The sequence below is a fragment of the Cetorhinus maximus genome, chromosome 3 (genome assembly GCF_964194155.1).
Source record: "Cetorhinus maximus chromosome 3, sCetMax3.hap1.1, whole genome shotgun sequence".
Classification (NCBI taxonomy): Eukaryota; Metazoa; Chordata; class Chondrichthyes; order Lamniformes; family Cetorhinidae; genus Cetorhinus; species Cetorhinus maximus.
Genome location: NC_135881.1, coordinates 57,147,543 through 57,166,685, shown reverse-complemented (window position 1 = coordinate 57,166,685; position 19,143 = coordinate 57,147,543). Strand labels below are relative to the sequence as shown.

General features: G+C 42.1%; 1 protein-coding gene across 1 annotated transcript in view; it reads right to left on the bottom strand.

The window, feature by feature from the left end:
* cubn (cubilin (intrinsic factor-cobalamin receptor)) overlaps nt 1-19,143 on the bottom strand; it is a 481,327-nt gene that overhangs the window by 76,900 nt on the left and 385,284 nt on the right. The window contains exons 55-56 of the mRNA XM_078535601.1: nt 11,305-11,428; nt 7,065-7,282 (exon numbers count right to left, since the gene is read on the bottom strand). Of these exons, the coding sequence (XP_078391727.1) occupies nt 7,065-7,282; nt 11,305-11,428 (342 nt within the window). The remainder of the gene's footprint in view (nt 1-7,064; nt 7,283-11,304; nt 11,429-19,143) is intronic.

Sequence of the window (19,143 nt, the reverse complement as noted above, 5' to 3'; positions counted from 1 at the left end):
TTTTAAAACCCGAGTAATCAGATTTCACTATGATCGGACTTACTAATTTAACAGTATATTCGTAAGCTAAAGGGCAAACTGGCTATTGACTAAACAATGTGTAATGATCACCACCTGCTGTCCTTCATACTGGGTGCAACATCATCATGTCACAGATCATATCATAACTGTTTTACTATCATTCTTTCCAAATCCAATTCAATGTTTCCTGTTTTTTCTGGGGTCAGTTCTTTTCAACTTTGCTGTTAAAACTGGTAGATTTTATTATTAATAGCATTACAATTGCATTTGATGCTCCTGGTGTAAAGGGGAAGAAAAATATATCAGGCAGAATTCCGACTGCTGGCTGCTATCCTGTGCCATTCCTGGTCGTCGTCATCATCAGTCCCTTGGGACCTGGATGATGACGTCTGTCGGGTTTCATGATTTGTGTGTACTCAGGTGACTCAGCAGGCCAATTCTAGAGCCACAGGTCCTTGGGTAGAGAATGTTCACAATATGAGGCTGAAAGGGCACCAGTTTTCCTAATTGGACTTAAAAAATTGGGTATGAATGAATGTATGTACCATCTCGATTATGATTGAGGAGGATGCCCTTTCTTTTACAAAGGCAGAGGGGGGTGGGGTTTGCTTGGTGAGAGGGAGAGGATTCAGAGGGGAAGAGTGGAAAGTGGTATTTGTACTGAACTATAGTTTAACAATAAAACAGTTGTGATTCATAGAATGTCTCCTGCTCCCTGATTCGGTAAATGGATATCCACCTATTAAACAGAAAAGGCAAGAGTTGTCCTGTGGAAAGGGGGTTCTCAAGCCAGGATTCTGGACCCTCTCCTTCCACTTTCAACACTTCTCTGCAGCAGAGTTTATGTGGTCAGTTTCCAACAATGTTGCGACTTGTTGGATGAGGCAGTGCCACATTCTTAATTTGTGAAAAGAGGATCTGCTTCAGGAGCTGATTATTTGGCATGCAGATGAAGTGTCCAGGCCAGCAGAGTAGATTTTGCATGATCATGGCTGTAATGCTGGAGGACAGGACTTGAATATTGCTGAAAACACAGACAGTCTTTGGAAAAATGTCTCTCTTTTCGGCAATGCTGGAGGGATTGGCTTCGGTGAGGATGCTGGAGTTTGTTTGCCTGCCTTGCTGGTAACAGTGTTACATGAAGTTAGAGTCAAACTTGATTATGAGGCTTCATGTCATGAGCACTCGCTATCTAGGCTGATTCATGAAGACAGCCAGTTAAGCAAGATACTGAAAGGCTGCTGATGCCCACTCAATGGCACTTCAGCATGCGTCACCATCTTCAGATAGGAAGGGCGAAGAGGAGGAAATCCAGAGGTGAGAAATATGGAACTGAAAGTCATTAAATAATGGCAGCATTCCCTTTGGTTATCAGTGTTATTTATTAATGGAATGAGAAATGTTTAGGATGCATTTGTTATTTCAGTAGAAATGTACTAGTTAAGAAAATATTATTATAAATATTATTATAGAATTTGGCTAGTTTCTTAAGATATGTTGAGCAAGATCTAAAATGTTGGCAGAAACAGCATTCAGCCCATCCATCAGTACAGTAAATCAAGGTTAAGGTTATAATGTGTACAGAGCTTTTATGCCAAAGGATTCAAGTTGCCAACATTTTCAGGTCACAGGAGTATTTTGTGCCCTATAAAGTGCCTCCAAACCTCATTAGCTGATTAAGCCATAAAGCACAAACAGAATTGCTACCATTCCATGCTTTGGATCCAGGCAGCAGGCACTGTAAACTCTTCCAGTTCATTCCCTTTAAAAATGGCAAATCAGTTAATACTGAAAACTACCAAGCACAAACACTGTGTCGCCTAAATCATTGTCAGAAACTCCCATGGGAGACTAATAAAGAATTGAAACAGCAGTGCTTGTAAATGCATTCTGTTTTCTACAACTTCCATCAACCATCAAGAAACTATCACTGATTAAAATGAGACTTAGGGCAGAATCTTCGGCTCGGCGAGCGGGGACGGGGCCCGCTCGCCGAGGTGCAAAATGACGCGCAGTGATGTCGGGCGTGCGTCCCGACGTCGCCACGCTTCATTTAGATATACGTTAAGGTTGGCGGGCAGGCGAAGAGCCCAGGCGCCTTCGAACTTTTTGTGGAACCTCATCCACATGCGGGATGAGGTTTCATGAACGTTTTTGAAGTGTTTTAAAATTTTTAATAAAATTAATGGACATGTCCCAGTTTCATGGACATGTGACAGTTTCTTCAATGTTTCATAAGTGAAAGTAATCTCCCTGAGGCACCTCTGCTCAGTGCTTCCAGGCGTGCATCACGCTGGATGGGCCTAATTGGCCCGCCCACGTAAATTGGCGACGACCAGCCAATTGGGGGCGCCAATCGGCTGCGCGCCCGCCTGTGCCCACCCCTGCACAGCCCCGCCCCCGGAAGGGGAGAGAATTCTCCCCTTAGGGCCAGACTCCACAGACCTTTAAAAATGGTGGGTGGGACCCAAATGCAGAAGGCCCACTCCCATTTTCGACAGATCCAATTTTTGTGGTGGGTGAAGGGGGTGGGGCATGAATCAGGACCTGATGGCTTGCAACCTAGGATCTTAAAAGAAGTGGCCTCTGAGATAATAGATGCAATGTTGTAATTTTCCAAAATTCCCTAGATTCTGGAAAGATTGCAGCAGATTGGAAAACAGCGAATGTAACTTTTCTATTCAAGAAAGGAGGGAGACAGAAAGCAGGAAACCACAGGCCAGTTAGCCTAACATCTGTCACAGGGAAATTGCTAGAATCTATTATTAAAGAATTTCTAATAAGGCACTTAGAAAATCGTAATGCAATCAGGCAGAATCAACATGGTTTTGTGAAAGGGAAATCATGTTTAATTTATTAGAGCTCTTTGAGGAAGTAACAAGCAACATGGATAAAGGGGAACCTGTAGATGTGGTTGTACTTGGATTTCCAAAAGACATTTGGTAAGGTGCCACATAACACAAGAACACAAGAAATAGGAACAGGAGTAGACCATATTGCCTGTTGAACCTGCTCTGCCATTCATTATGATCATGGCTGACCTTAGGCTTCAACTCCAATGCAAGTGTATTCTTTCTTAAATGTGGATGCAAAAATTGCACACAATATTCCAGATGGGGCCTCACCAAAATCCTGTACAATTGTGGCAAGACTTCTTTATTCCTGTACTCCAATCCCCTTGCAATAAAGGCCAAAAAAGTTAAATTAGTAAAATAAGAGCTCATGGTGTAGGGGGTAACATATCAGCATGGATAGAGGGTTGGTTAGCTAACAGGAAGCAGAGGATAGGGATGAATGTGTCATTTTTGTGTTGGCAAACTGTAAATAGTGCAGTGCCACAGGGATCAATAAAGCAGGGCCTTAACTATTTATAATCTATATTGCTGAAAAAAGAGACATTTTTTGTCAAAGCTTTTCGTCTTGTACTCATTGGGACAATTTGCAAGAAAGTACCAATGTCAGGAGGAACAACATATTTATACTGTATGAGAAGGGAGTGCTGATTGGTTGATACGTGGACTCTGATTGGTCGAAGCATTGCCATGGAGAATGTATCAGTGGAAGGTGACTGACAGTTAACTACCAAGCATTGTTTGACTCTGATTGGTCAAGACATTACCCTGTGGAATGAACCAGTGAATGGCTGTCATTTATTTTGTTTAGCTGATACAGGTGCAATGTGTGTACATGATCTTTCTGTCCACAAAGAACAGGGCCCTGTGTACTAAACACTATTTAACACCTCTTGGAACAGAGTGACATGTAAGTGTAGTCCATTGATGCAAATACAATTGAAAGGTTTGGTATAGGTTATTCAGCATGATTAAGTTCAATTGAGTTCAATCAAATTCTTAATTCTAGATAAACGAACATAATAAAAGGATGAACAGATGAAAACATGTCTGTGTAGCACACTGCTACAACTATAATAATACAGGAAAAAATAATTCAATAATCATTTGAATACTGCTTAACACTGGCTTATAATTCAATATATGTTCTTTCACCATTGTGCAAATTGGAATATCAATATACTTACTCAAATACTTATTCAGTTCCCCTGTAAATCATATTTTCTGCACATCTTTAGAATTGAACATAGAAGTAAGGATGTTATGTTTCAATTATACAGGGCATTGGTAAGACCACATCTCGAAAAATGTGTGCAGTTTTGACCTCCCTATTTAAGGAAGGATGTAAATGCATTGGAGGCAGTCCAGAGGGTGTTTACTAGATTAATATCTGGAATGAGTGGGTTGTCTTATGAGGGAAGGTTGGACAGACTGGGCTTGTTTCCACTGGGGCTTAGAAGAGTGAGGGGTGACTTGATTGAAACATATAAAATCCTGAATGGTATTGACAAGATGGACATGGAAAGGATGTTTCCTCTTGTGGGTGAGTCCAGAACTAGGGGGGCACTGTTTTAATATTAGGGGCTGCCCTTTTAGGACAGAGATGAGGAGAATTTTTTTCGCTCAGAGGGTTGTGCGACTTTGGAGCTCTCTGCCTCCAAAGGTGGTGGAGGCAGGGTCATTGAATATTTTTTAGGCAGAGGTAGAAAGATTCTTGTTAGGCAAGGGAATCAAAGGTTATCGGGGGTAGATGGGAATGTGGAATTCAAAAACAGACTCTAATGGTGGAGCAGGCTCGAGGGGCTGAATAGCCTACTTCTGCTCCTATTTCATGTGTTCGTACGTTCATTTTAATAGTAATTTATGGTAAAACAATCCATGTTCTAATAACCCTCTTTTTTTAAGTAGTTTTTTTCCAACCACTTCCTTCATTTTTCTAGTGATAACCCAATAGGAAATTTTAGAATTTAGTGTTTCTGCTACAGAATACAATGGGAGATTACATGGTGAAACAGAGCACTCTGACATCTTTGGTCTAAACCTTTATCCCTTCATACTGATTCACAGAATCACAGAATTGTTGCAGCACAGAAGGAGGCCATTTGACCCATATCATCTCCGTCAGCTCTCGGAATGAACAATTCACCTAGTGCCACTCCCTTGTCTTTCCCCCAGAACCCTCCACATTCTTCCTTTTCAGATAATAATCCAATTCCCCCTTGAATTCCTAAATTGAACCAATTTCTACCACAGTTTCAGGCAGTGCATTCCAGATCTTAACCACTTGCTGTGTGAAAATATTTCTCCTCTTGTCTCCAATGATTCTTTTGCCAATTACCTTAAATATGTGTCTTAATGTTCTCAATTCTTCCACCAATAGGAAGTTTTTCTTTTTCAGTCTGTCCAGGCCCTTCATGATTTTGAATACTTCTATCAAATCTCCTCTCAATCTTCTCTTCTCCAAGGAAAATAGTCCCAACTTCTCCAATCTTTCTACATCTGCAGAGCAGGCTCAGGGGCCTACTCCTGCTCCTAATTCATATCTTTGTATGTACAGAACTGAAGTTCCTCATTCCTGAAATCATTCCCGTTGAACCTTTTCTCCACTCTTTATAATGCCTTCACATCTTTCCTAAAGTGTGGCGCCCAAAACTGGCTGAGGCCAAATTAATGTTTTATACAAGTTTAACATAGCTTCCTTGCTTTTGTACTCTATGCTCATATTGATAAAGCTTACGATGCTGTATACTTGATTCTCTTTAATGACTGCCTGTTAGGCTGCATGTAGATCTAGTCTTCCTGATTGTAGCCAGCGCTGGTGCCAGCCACCTCAGGGCAAATCAACCTAGCAGTGGGAGCCTTAAACAAGCATTAGGCTGCTTATTTTTATATTCAAAGGGCCTAAAGCCTGTTTCAGGCACTCTTATGTCCTTTATCAATATGATGGGTGAGAGACTTCCAGTTCGTAATGAACTTGCGCTTCCTGCCCACCATATTGGAGGCTTAGATGATCATTTAGCACTTTCTAGGGCAGTACTTTCAGTACAATAATAACTCTTCGAATGAAGATTTTTTTTTCCTGGATTATCTTTTAGTCAATTTAATTTGAATTATAAGATTATGTCCTCTTGTTTCAGATTTCACCTACTGAAGGGAAAAGTAATTTCCTAAACACCTTATCAATTCCCTTCATTATTTTAAATATCGCAATAAAATCACCCCTTAGCTTTCTCAACTTTAGGAAATTAAACCCAACTCCATTCAGTTTCAATTGTAGCAGATAGACTGTTAAAATAGGAATTTCATACAAAGCATTAATGCGTTTATTATTATTACACAAAGAGATGTCAACATCAACATCTCTTTTGTACAGAAATATGTATCATTTCTTTGATGAGTGCTTCTGTACTCATTCTAATTGCTCTGGAGTGATACATCCTACAGGTCACTTTCCAGTTTTAATCCAAACATTATTAATCCTAAATTTATTAGGATTTTAAAATATCTTTTTTGTGAGGAAATGTCAAATACACTATGCATTAAACTGCACTCTGATAGCATTGCGCACATTTTCAATCATTCATAATCAAACAAATTTAAAGAGATAAAATGTCTTTCAGACCATTGATAAATGTACATTCTGTACACAGCCTGGTTATTTCTAATTATCTTTGTACGCTGTGATTCTCACCCAGTACCAAGCTGTCACTTAACAAACATACAGTTTCCATATGCAGTGAATTAGGTGGCAGTGATTCATGTACTGAATATGCTAAGAACAGTGCTATATACTATACTCATTTCAGAAATGAATACTTCACTGAAAATGAGTATTTTATGCAAGACAAAACACATTTCTACTTTTACGGTGGTGATTAACGTGTCGCCTATTCTACCCTTTATCATTGGTTCACTGTCCATCATATCAGACTTTCAATATTGATTTCCAACCCTTAAAAATGAACCTTCAAAAATTTCCACCCTGGGAATGGTAGTATCCTTTACAAATATCATAACTTATTTAAGATCTTTTAGCCCAAAAATTACCTTGGAACAATAAAATCAATTTCTTAAAATACATCACAAGAGTATTGTAGAATTTGGCCTAAAATTCAGGAAGAAATAAACCAAGTAAAGCTGCAAGATTCAGTTTTTATTTAATTTGCTTCTCAAATTTCACTTGTCACTTACCTAATGTCTCCGTATATGAAGCCCTCCATCCTCTGTAAGTATAAAAGCTGTCTATTTTAAACACAAGGAATATAGAGCTGTCGGTACTCCTCAGAACTGGTGGAATCTTTGAGCCACAGAATTGGCCTAAAAGTGGTGCAAGAGTGTTTGAACCATCATAGACAGCCACATAGGTAGAGGTGCATGCTGATGAGGTCTCAAGGTCGAATTCATTGAATCTAAGAAAGAAAATAACTACATTAGCAAACTATTTAAATATACTCTCATATGACAATTGCAAATGCTCACTATATTTTATGATTTCCATTTGATAGCTATCTTGACTAAAAGACTAAAATATTTTTCTTATGTTTATTACAATGGTCCTGAAATTATTTCATGGGATACTTAAGTATAGACCTTCTAATTTTAAATAGATTTATGCCTCTGCCAGATTAATGCAGAAAAACACTCAAACATTGTTAAGCAGATGCATACCACTGTCAGTGATAAAACTGGCCTCTGAACTAACATGAGTCAATCCACATGATTTGGAGCTCTAAATTCTGAAATCAGTCTAGCTGCTCTTTTTCATTGATTAGTGTTATATAATTAAGGAAACTTGTATTGATGGAGAAAGATTTGCATTTTATGGGGGGTAGGCAGGAATGTGGGGTTGAGGTTACATTCAGATCAGCCATGATCTTATTGAATGACAGAGCAGGCTCGAGGGGCCGAGTGGCCTATTCCTGCTCCTAATTCATGTATTCATGTATGTTATTACATTTCGGGGCAAGAGTTCAGAACATTTCATAGAATCATAGATTGACACAGCAGAGAAGCAGGCCATTCAGCCCATCATGCCTGTGGCAGTTCTGTGGTGGAGTTATCCAATTAATCCCACTTTTCTCTCTGCACACTATCTCAATCTCTCCTCTCTACTCACACCCGATCTCTCAGCTCTGCCCACACCCACTAACCCTACCTTCTTCATGCTGTGATCTTGTGCTGCCAGAGGTCCTGTTCTACAGACAACAAATGAAAACACACACTGAAGTTCGAACTACAGAGTGTTCAGGGAAACTTGCACTTCTGGGTTTCCTGGCCATAACTTCCCCTTCTTGCCACAATTTGTGTCTCAGTAAATAAGTGGTACAGTATGTGATCAAACATCTTTTTGAAAGACCAGAAACACATCAACTGGATTGCCCTCATCAGCCCTCTCCATTACTGTGACAAAGAACTCAATCAAGTTAATCAAATGCAAATCCATGCTGACTTTCCCTTCCCTACCCAGAGGCAAGGTGTAACACTCCTGCCACTGTTCCAATTGAGATTAACTAATGTATAAGAAATAGGAGCCGGAGTAGACCATATGGCCCCTTGAGCCTGCTCTGCCATTCAATACAATCATGGCTGATTTTCTGCCTCAACTGCACTTTCTTGCCTGCTCTGCATATCCCTTGATTACCTGAGAGATCAAAATCCGGCTATCTCAATCTTAAATATATACAAGGATGGAGCATCCACAACCCTCTGGGGTAGAAAATTTCAAAGATTCACAACTCTTTACTGAAGAAATTTCTCCTTATCCTAGTCTTAAGTGATTGTCCACTTATCCCGAGACTTTGCCTCTTTTTTCTAGATGCCCAAACCAGGGGAAACAACCTCTCTGTGTCTCTCCAGTGACAAGCTCCTTCAGAATCTTATATGTTTCAACGAGGTCACCCCTTATTCTTTTAAACTGAAGAGAATATTGACCCAATTTACTCAGCCTTGCATCATCAGACAGCAGAGGATTTTTTTTGTACAGTTTTTTAATACATTATGGTACTTTCTCCATTGGAAAAGTATTGTAATACATGTGAACAATTATGTAATGCTAGCCAATGTAAGGGTCAACTTACCTGTGCAGGACAGATCCTTACGATGAATCACTGCATTAAAAACACATCTACATTACGGTACAGCAACTAATAGTGACATTTGAAGGTGTGAAAAGATTTTGCACTTACCTTTCGTAATGTTACCGACTCTTCAAAAGGCTTTTAATTTTCTTCACGAGCTCTCAAGCCTGATATGCTTTCAATGGGCTCACAAAACCCTGCACCACCAGACAAAAGTGGTGTGCAGAAGGAAATCCACTTTTTGTCCCCCATTTAAAACAAGAAACCTGACCTCAGCGGAGGCGACTGCACGTTTCACACACTAGGCATTCCCAACACACAAAAAGGCCAGAGGAAAATGATGCGGGGTTGGCAATGTGGAGGAAAATCAAAAATCCTCCAAAAAACAACCAAGGGGAGAATCCCCCCCCCATTGGGGGGGTTTGTGTGGGGTTGGGCGGCCCCGATCGGGTCTGTGCCACCATTTTATGTGGGCGGGTCAATTAAGGCCCACCCAGCATGATGTGTGCCCGGAAGTGCTGAGCGCTCCCTGTGCGGGTGGGAGAGGGGGGGTGGTTCTGAGTCAGGGCCTGCCCTCTTTCATGCATGCGTGCGAAAGAGCGCAGGAATCTCCCTGAGGCACAAAGGTGCCTCAGGGAAATTAGTTTAAGTTTTAAACATCTAAATAAAGAAAATAAAACATTTTAAGACATGTTCCCTCATATGAGCTGGGACATGTCAATGAATTAAAAAAAAAATTTAGTTCAATTTTTAAACACTTCATGAAACCTCATCCCACCCATAGATGAGGTTCCATGAAAAATGCAAAGGCCACCTTAAGGTTGGATGGGCAGCCCAGTTTATTAGTTTAATTAGTTTTTAAATGGCCTTAGCAGGCCTTTGACAGTTCGGCGGGCACGCAGCCGACTCCAGTGTGTGCCTGCTGAGCTGAAAATCTAAATGACGCACGGTGATGTTAAGACGCACGCCCGACGTCACCCCGCATCATTTTATACCTCGGCGACTGGGCCCTGTCCCCGCTTGCCAAGCCGAAAATTCTGGCCTAAGTGTGGCCATTTGCGTGCTGAAACACTGCTCTGCACCAGATGAAAATTTAGCCCCAAAACTCCACACAGTATTCCAAGTATGACCTCACCAATGCCCTGACAATTCTGTGGCACCTTGTAGCAAGAATTCCTTATTCTTGTACTCCAATCCCCTTGCAATAAAGGCCAATTTGCCATTTGCTTTCGTAATTGCTTGCATACCTGCATGTTAACTTCTGGAATGCCTTGTAAGGCCAAATCACTCTGAACATCAACATTTACAAGTTTCACACCTTTTAAAAAATGTTCTTCTTTTCTATTCTTATGACCAAAGTGAATAACTTCACATTTTCTCACATTATGCTTCATTTGCCATTTCGTTGCCCACTCACTTAACCTGTCTACATCTCTTTTCAGCTTATTGGTGTCCTCCTCATAGCTAAAATTTCCAGCTAGCTTTGCATTGTCAGCAAACTTAGATATATCACTCCCTGTCTTTTCATCTGAGTCATTAATTTGATTGTAAATAGCTAAGGCCCCAGCAATGATCCTTGTGACACTCCACTAGTCACAGCCCGTCACCTTGAAAATGCCCCATTTATTCCTACTCTTTGCTTCCTGTCCATTAACCAATCCTCTATCCATGAAGATATCTTACTCCCAACTTCATGAGCGCTTATCCTGCATATTAACATTTTATGTGCCACCTCATTTCATCAACCAGGTGGTTAGACAATGTGGCTCAGTTAATTATTTGTTAAGCAAGCATACAATTAATTCTTTTGAAGTGCAGTGACAGTTATGTTTGCAAATATAATGGACAATTTTTGCTGCAATCAGAGAGGATATGGTTAAAACCTAACAACACTCATTAACATTCAGCATTTCAAGGTGCAGAAATTGAAGGCTTCAGTAAATGAAGACTACTCGCTTAACAACTCGATCCAATAATTTGCTGAGCTAGAAAGTCAAAAAGCCAGGTCAGTGACATATTAATTGACCTCAGTTGCAACAGTGTCAGGAACCCTACAATTGGCCTTAGGTTGGGGAAGGGAAATTAGCTAGGGTTCTTGTTCCTAAAGCAATGTAGTGGACTGTTCACTAAAAATGTCCATGTGTGAATATTAGATGAGAAGAGGACTGGGCTCAAATATGATCCCTCCCACTGTGTTCGAATACCCAGATGAGACAGATTAACATTTATTGATTGTTACATGTGAATAATGGCCATGTCAGTGAAGTATCAGACTAGCGGCCATGAAACTGTACCCCTAGCAAAGGGTGGGAATTCTTTTTAAAAGAATACAAATAGGAATACTCCTTACTTACTTCAATTTAACAATCCTGTTCTCTCCGACAATGATGTGGTATGTACAGTTGATGTTGTATTCAGTGTGTGAGTAAGTCGGGCTGGCAATAGTGCCAGACGGTCCGTGGAATGTACCTCCACAGGCTTGAAAGAAAGAACCACAAATGCAGTGAGCAATTAGCTTCTCTATATATAACTTAATTTACAGTATTCAAGGCATTTCCATTGTTAAATTGATGCCATAGATTATTACGTTTGTTGAAAAAGCAGTTAAAATATACCTAAATCAATATTTACAAACAAGTTATAATAGCATTAACACTTCATTGTAATCAGGATAACCACATAAGAGAGGTAAGACTGAACTGACAACTGACCAAGCATGAATAGCACACCATTGCTCTTAATACTGAATATGTAACTGTGCTTATCAATATGTATAAATGAATATTGAAATGTAGGATGTTTCTTTTTATACTTGCAATACTTCTTCTATCTGAAGTGATCCCAAATTGGTTAAAAGCAAAAATAAAAGTAAAAAACTGCAGATGCTGGAAATCCAAAACAAAAACAAAAATACCTGGAAAAACTCAGCAGGTCTGACAGCATCTGCGGAGAGGAATACAGTTAACGTTTTGAGTCCGTATGACTCTCTATTTCACCATTCTGGTGAAGAGTCATATGGACTCAAAACGTTAACTGTATTCTTCTCCACAGATGCTGTCAGACCTGCTGAGTTTTTTCAGATCCCAAATTAGATTGGTTCCTCTTATTTAGGATTAGGAGATGAAAGAAGAAAAGATACAACTGTTGCCAGAAATGTGGTGGAATGGGACTTGTGCCTGTCTGATGTCCAACAGTTGATCTACTGATTTTGTTGAAGAAGGCTGCTGCATGGCGCAGAACTCCCCATTCTCCAATTAGAAGATGCTAACGTGATAAATATTTTCAGGGATTGGTGTAATTTGCATAATGTTCATCACTAAGAATGGCTCAGTGGCACCACTACTGACTGAGTTGCCCAAGTCCTGAAGGACATATCTGCCAATCTGGGTCTGTGGCAGGTGGTGAGAGAAACAATAGGAGGGAAAATTCTATGTGACCTTGTCCTCAGAAATCTACATGTCGCAGATGCATTTGTCCATGACAGTTTTGGTACTTATCCCCTGACTCCGTATTCTCTGACCTTATTCATTCGTACATTATGGGGCACCTTATTGAAGGCCTTTGAAAATCCAGATAAATTACATCGACTGCATCATCATTGTTTAAACTCTCTGGTAACCTCCTCAAAAAGTGTGTAAATGGACATCCAAAAGGGATTTATTAAAGATTACACAAAAGATTTTTAGCAAAAACAGAAGCACACGAGTTGGAAGCAACTTTGTGAAGGGGTTGGACAGTGTTTGGGAGGTTGGAGACCAGGTAGATAGGAATACATACTGGCTGCAAGGCCAAGTTCAGGTATGGTCCCCATGACTTAGGTTCTAGAGGTGATTTGTGCTTCTGCTACAAGTGCTCATATTGCCGCTGTGGATGTCAGATTGGAGTGGCAGTCTCACTGGTACTATTAGGTCGACTTTCTTTCATATTGGAGCCCACAGAGAGTCAACGCTCAGTACTAATACATGACAAGAATGTGGTCAGATGATGGTGCTGTCACCTTGGGGAGCCGCATGTATACATGGGCTTGAATGAAAATAAAAATCGTGCAAGATGTAAAATGGGCTGCCTGCTCACCATCACTCGTTTTACACTATCACACAAAGTGAATATTAGAAAGGTAGATAGTATATGTCTGGAATAAAGAAACAAGAAAAATCCTAAACCAGTGCATTATGAATGCTTCATAACTTTTGTGCTTAACTCTTTAAAGTACTTCTACCTTTTTCCCAGTAACTGGTTAGAGAGGTGTTGAGTGAATTACTATGTCAATTTAATGCATCCGTTCATAAACAGGTGGGCCTGGATCCAGTGTAATAGATTCTTGTCCCATTTCTTAACCTACCCATGCCCCCTACACCCACCACACAAGTTAACGTCGAGTGGTAAACAAAGAGAAATCAAGGCTTATATAACTATGTTTTATGAATAGAATAGGTCATTTGTCAAAATCAAATGGCTGGCTGTTTCTGACAAAGAAACTTTCATCCAAACTGGTTACAAAAACTAAAACAACTCAGCACTGGCAAGAAATTTATTTTCTAAATCTTGTCAAGGTTACCTGATTACAAAGACGCCAGCTTTATTTTTTAAACTTAGGGGCATCTGGAGCCTGCTTCTTAATCTTTGCAATTTGGCGAACTGGCAACAAACTTGACCAGAAAAGTGATTCACTACAGATGGGGAATAATAAAAGATTCCAAATCTTTCAGAACTGCACACCTTTAGAGTTAACCTGTTTTACAGAAAATATTGACAGACTATTCCATCAAGAATGTTTTGCGGTTATGGATTTAGCTTTATCTTTTGAACAGTTTGTTTAAGCTCAGGTGTATTTATACTGCAATCCAGCACTGCATCAGTACATCAAGCCAATTGTAATGAATTTGATTAAATATGGTGAAAAGATTTGTTAACAGTCCTTCACAAAAAACATGCTGCACAAGGTGTCAACATGGTACAGAAAATGCTTTATTTTTAGACGGTCAATGTAACTTCTGCTTTCATTGTAAATTTGACGAGCTCTTTTATGGTTCCTGTCAGGCTAAGAAGGCTCCTTGCTTGCCCTGCGTTTTTCCACAGGAACAGCTGATAATTAACGTTGAACTATTAAAGCAATCTTTCCAAAATTCAGCAACTGATTTTACCTCGTATGATCAAATCAGAAAGAGATAATTCATAAAAGAATAGAACTATAGCACAAAAAGATGTGGCCTTTGCCGAAAAGTTGGGATAACCTTACATTTTAGTAGTTGTTAATTTTAAAAATAACTTGTACTCCATATACAATAGACACATTGGGCGGAATCATACCAAATTTGCACTAAGTGTGGTAGCGGGTGGGTAAAACGATGTTTTATCTGCCGGCCGTAATGGCGGCTTTTCACGCCGTATTGCCCCAAAGCCACCGCATTAATTATGCATTCCCGGGAAACATGCCATTTCCATGACAGGTAGGGTCTCATTCACTCGCCACACCATCGCCTCGCTGCTTCATCACGCCGGGCGCTATATTTAAAGTGCAGGGTTAGGAAGGTTAAGAAGATGTAGTTGCACAGCTTGGGCATGGGCGTTGATCACTTGTACATGATGATCACTATTGTCAATAAACTCCCAAGAATGTCTCCCTGCCTATAGCTCCATGTTCTGATGAGCAGTTTTCTTGTCACTCAGATGTATGAAATCTTTCTGCACAAGATAAAGGCAGGTGTCTCAGTCCAGGGTCTCTTCCCTGTGCTTTGTGGAGCCTTCAGACCAAAGTGATGGTCTGGCCTCACACTCCCTGGACATATTACTGATGCCTGCGCCTTGACAGTGCTTTTCATTGCTGCCAGAATGTTGTGGGCAGGTGTCACAGAGTTCCATCATTCTCTCTGTGTGCTCTCAGCACCTTTAAGATGGAGCTGGCCCCCATCTCTTCAGCATCTGTGACCAGTGATGCTGTGCTCCTGAAGGGCTCAGGTGCTAAAGGTGGACAAAGGATCAGATGCTTTTAAAGTTTCATGGCTGCGACTCTATGATAATACCCTGATCCCAGGGCAGAAGTGAGCTGCCTTCAGCCATACAGGAGTCAGATATTCTCAGGGGCTATGTGAGGATCTTACGGTGTCTCCTCACTTCATGTCATCATCATCCTCCTGCAATCAAGCAACTAGGGCCTCCACTGCGTTTCCATGCTCCATGGCAGGAGAATTATCACAAAGGGTATGTGTGCTGCCAGAGGCCAGACTGGAGTCAAACGTTCACAGATGCAATGTGAGGATCTATGGTGCATGTTGTCAGCGTCCTCCACAAATCTAGCTGTTATGAGAGCCTCCTGCCTCATCTGGCTAGTGCGACGGTCTCAACACCGTCATCATCGCCAGTGAGGACCTCCTCACCATCATCCCCGTCGACGTCCTCCTCATCGGAGGAGACCTCCAGCTTCTCCTCAGCCAGCTCCTCTCCCGGTTGAAGCGCCAGTTGGAAAGAGCGCAGCAGGCGATGACGATGCATGACACCCTCTGTGGACTGTATTGCAGGGCTTCACCTGTCCGGTTCAGACGCTGGAATCTCATTTTCAGCCTCACGATGGTTTGCTCCACCAAGTTGCGAGTTTCATCATGAACCTCATTATACCTTCGCTCTGCTGCAGTCTGAGGCCGCCGCCCTCTGTGGGTAGCTCTTGGTCCCTGCGGAGCCAACCCTGATTCATGGACCCTGGAAGACGTCAGGGAGCTGTGGCCGACTGAGGATGTAGGAGTCGTGCACACTCCCTGGAAACCATTAGCAGACCTGCAGGATGTGTTTGTGGTGGTCGCACACCAGTTTCACATTCAGTGAATGGAATCCCTTGCAGTTGGCATAGTTGACCGCGTAGTTGCAACGGAGATTTGAGCGCCACGTGAGTGCAGTTGATCACACCCTGCACCCGTGGGAAACCCGAGATCTGGGCAAATCCAATCGCTCTTGCATCCCGGCTGGCCTGGTCCCGGGTGATGTGCCCGAAGGTGGCATCTGTGACCTCATGAGTGCATTTGTGAGTGGAAGGCTTCTGGTATCCCACAGAGGTCACCTGTGGAGCCCTGAAAGGAGCCACTGGTGTAGAAATTGAGCACTGCTCTCTTTCACGGCCACTGGCAATGGATGCCCTCCATTTCCACGTGGCACCAAATCCTGTAGTTGGCAGATGTGACTGACCAATTCCCTAGACATGCACAGTCTTCGGCGACACTGGTTCATGGTCATCTGCAGGAATGAAAGGCGGTGTTGCTATACCCTTGGTCTAGCTAGGCACCAACCAGCAACAGCTTGCTGTGGCTCTTCAGCGGCGTGTGCGGGAGCCCCAGCTGCCCCTTCTTCCAGAGGTGCTGCTCCTTCCTCTGCACAGCCAGGCGCCTCTGTTGCTCTTTTCTCCGCCGTCTTCGCTCTCTGTACGCCATGAAGCATACAGCTAGTTCACCAGGCTCCATGATCCTGATGTACTCCTCCTGCAGGATGAAAGAGAGAAATGCGTGAGTTAGCATGGGTGTGCTAAGAGCCTGTCTTGGTTAAGTCTGAAGGCCCCTTAACACATCCCGGAGAGTGCTGGACCCTACTTGGATGGCCAGAGATTAGTGTGCTGCATGGCTGCCCAAAACCCACCTACCTCTGCCCTACATTTGGCGGCAGCTTTGCCCATTGGACTGCATGCTGTGCTCTCAGCTCAGGCGCAGACATTCTCATAACCTGCACTGCAAGACTGCACTGTTAGCTTCAACAATGGGGGAGACTGGTCCAAACCGGGATGATGACATTGCAAAGGGCTGTGAACGCTTCCACCAGTGACTGCCCCACAGCCAGCTTCAGCAAGTAGATTGTACAATGTGCCCAGTTGTCCAACTGTTCTGCAGTCCACTAAAATGCTCATTAGTTTGCAGTCTGTGCCCAAACAGTGAAAAGCTCAGGAGCACTTGGTGGCACTTTATGCCTCTGCATTGCTTGAGTGGGCAAATAAGCTAGAAGCCCGACTCCAAACATATCAATCAACTGTGTCAGCTGCAGAGGAATGGTCAACTTTATACAAGGTGACCCTAATGCGTGGCTGCTTCCCTCGCCCGCCGCAGCCCCAACACATGCTTGTGCGCTACCATAAACTGCAGGGCAGCCTTTGCCGCCCACCCCCCTCACCTCCCCAAAATCGCCTCAATTGCAGTGGCAGCCTTTGCCCCCTACTCCCCCAAAGTGACCTTAACTGCAGGGCATCATTTGCACCCACCCCCTCCAAACTCGCCTCAACCGCAGGGGCAGCCTTTGCCCCCCCACCCCATCCCCAACGCGCCTCAACCTTGAAGTCCAACAGGCATCCCTCACGAGCACTCTGCAACGTTACTGTGCACTCACCTGCAACTTCCCCTGAAAATGCAGCCCATCAGCTCGTATTTTATATGCTGTTGTGAAACACGTCAGCGTCCAATGATGCCGACGTGAGTGGACGATCCAGCCAAGGGAGGGTTGTGGTGGGGACGAGTCCAGCGGGCTAATCTTGTAAGGATATGCTGATGTATTACAATGAGTTTCCCAACATCTGATGGCGGGAAACATGGCCCACCATCAACGGGCTGAGCGGACGATTGCAAACTGGTTTCACAACGTCGTGAAACTGATTTTTGGCCTTCTCGCCGTATTGTCCGCTCACGCCCCTGAATACGCCCGATGTCAGAGGGCACCGAAAAGCCCAGCCATTAGCTCAACCAACCACAAAATTCACAGATTACAGGCTGGTATTGTTTGGCCTTCTCTTCTCTATAATCAGCTACATCATCAGTCAGCCACATTTTGATTTTATGACTCCAGGAGATCTCCACTGTTTGATTTGGTGAAGAGATCCGTCAAGTCGTCTGTGATGGCAAGAGAGGAAAGCACTTCTCCGACTAAAATACAGAAAAGTCATATATTTGTTTTCCCTTTAATTGTTGAATTGTGTATGTGATGTGCCAAAATGAGAACAAAAAATCATAAAGCCAGGTTATTCTCCTGTGGCATCATTTATTTTTTCATGAAAGTTACCACTGGACATTTCAATGCATCTTTCTCAAAATAGAGTGACAGTACTACTGTCATGAAGCTATTAATGTATATAATATTTTGGAAAATATTTTTCTTTTAAAATAGAGGTTTAATCTGCTGGTCTGTCTTAATTGGATTAAAGACAGCTAGTCTGGGTGCTTTGACATGTACTCGTTTTGATATGTAAGGAAAATAGCGTGCTTTTGCATTTTTTGAATAGAGCATTCAAAACGTGTGGGGTGAAAACTTGACGCCTATTTAGCAGCTACCAAGCCATATGTTTATATTACTAATAAAATTGGTACTATGAAAGGGGTTTCATTGTTAAAAGGTGAAGTTCAAAGAGGTTGTTGATACAATGAGAATTTGAATTCAATCAGTGGTGGTAGGTATAACTTCAGTAGTTTTCGGGTGTGCAGAGCAGAGGCAATGTGAGATCAAAAGGCAGCTGCAAGCCTCCAACTGGCTCCACAGTGAAAGGAACCTTATTTTGAATTTGTAAGGTGAAAATGCTTTGCCTGGTGTTTGGTTAAGTCTATGGGTTGCTGTTACCTTAATGGAAATTAGTTTGGGAATTTGTTAAAAGTTATGTTAGTAGTAATTTGTAGCCATGTGTACATATATTTTAACCTGTATAAATTAACTAAACATTTCATTTAGGTTAATGTAAAACCTCGAGAACTAGTGATCTGATTCCTGAATTTAGAGTTGCATCTGAAATATAACTCTTAAAATTATTGGCTATGACAGTTGTTTAAAGCTTCCCTCTGGGATTTTTAAAATAACTCCACTTTATCAACTGCATCGGTCACAACAACTACACATAATGTAGTCTGTTGACCCAATGTAATGAACAATGGAATTGGTCTCAGCCGTGGCATCAGTTCTGTGGGGAAGGTGCTTTCCTGTGGGAGTGGGCTGGACAAATTAGAGGAAGAATCATCCCTTGGTGACACTTGGTATCTGCTAATGGATGATCTCAGGGCAACGAGGATGAAGCATGGGATCATCCAACTCAGACATTTACTTCCTCCATGACTTGCTGCAGTGCATGCTATCTACAAGATCTACTGCAGAAGCTCATCATGGCTTATTTGAAAGCAACACCCCAATCCACAACCTCAGCCATCTAAACGGACAAAGGCAGCAGGTGCATGGGAGAAACACCA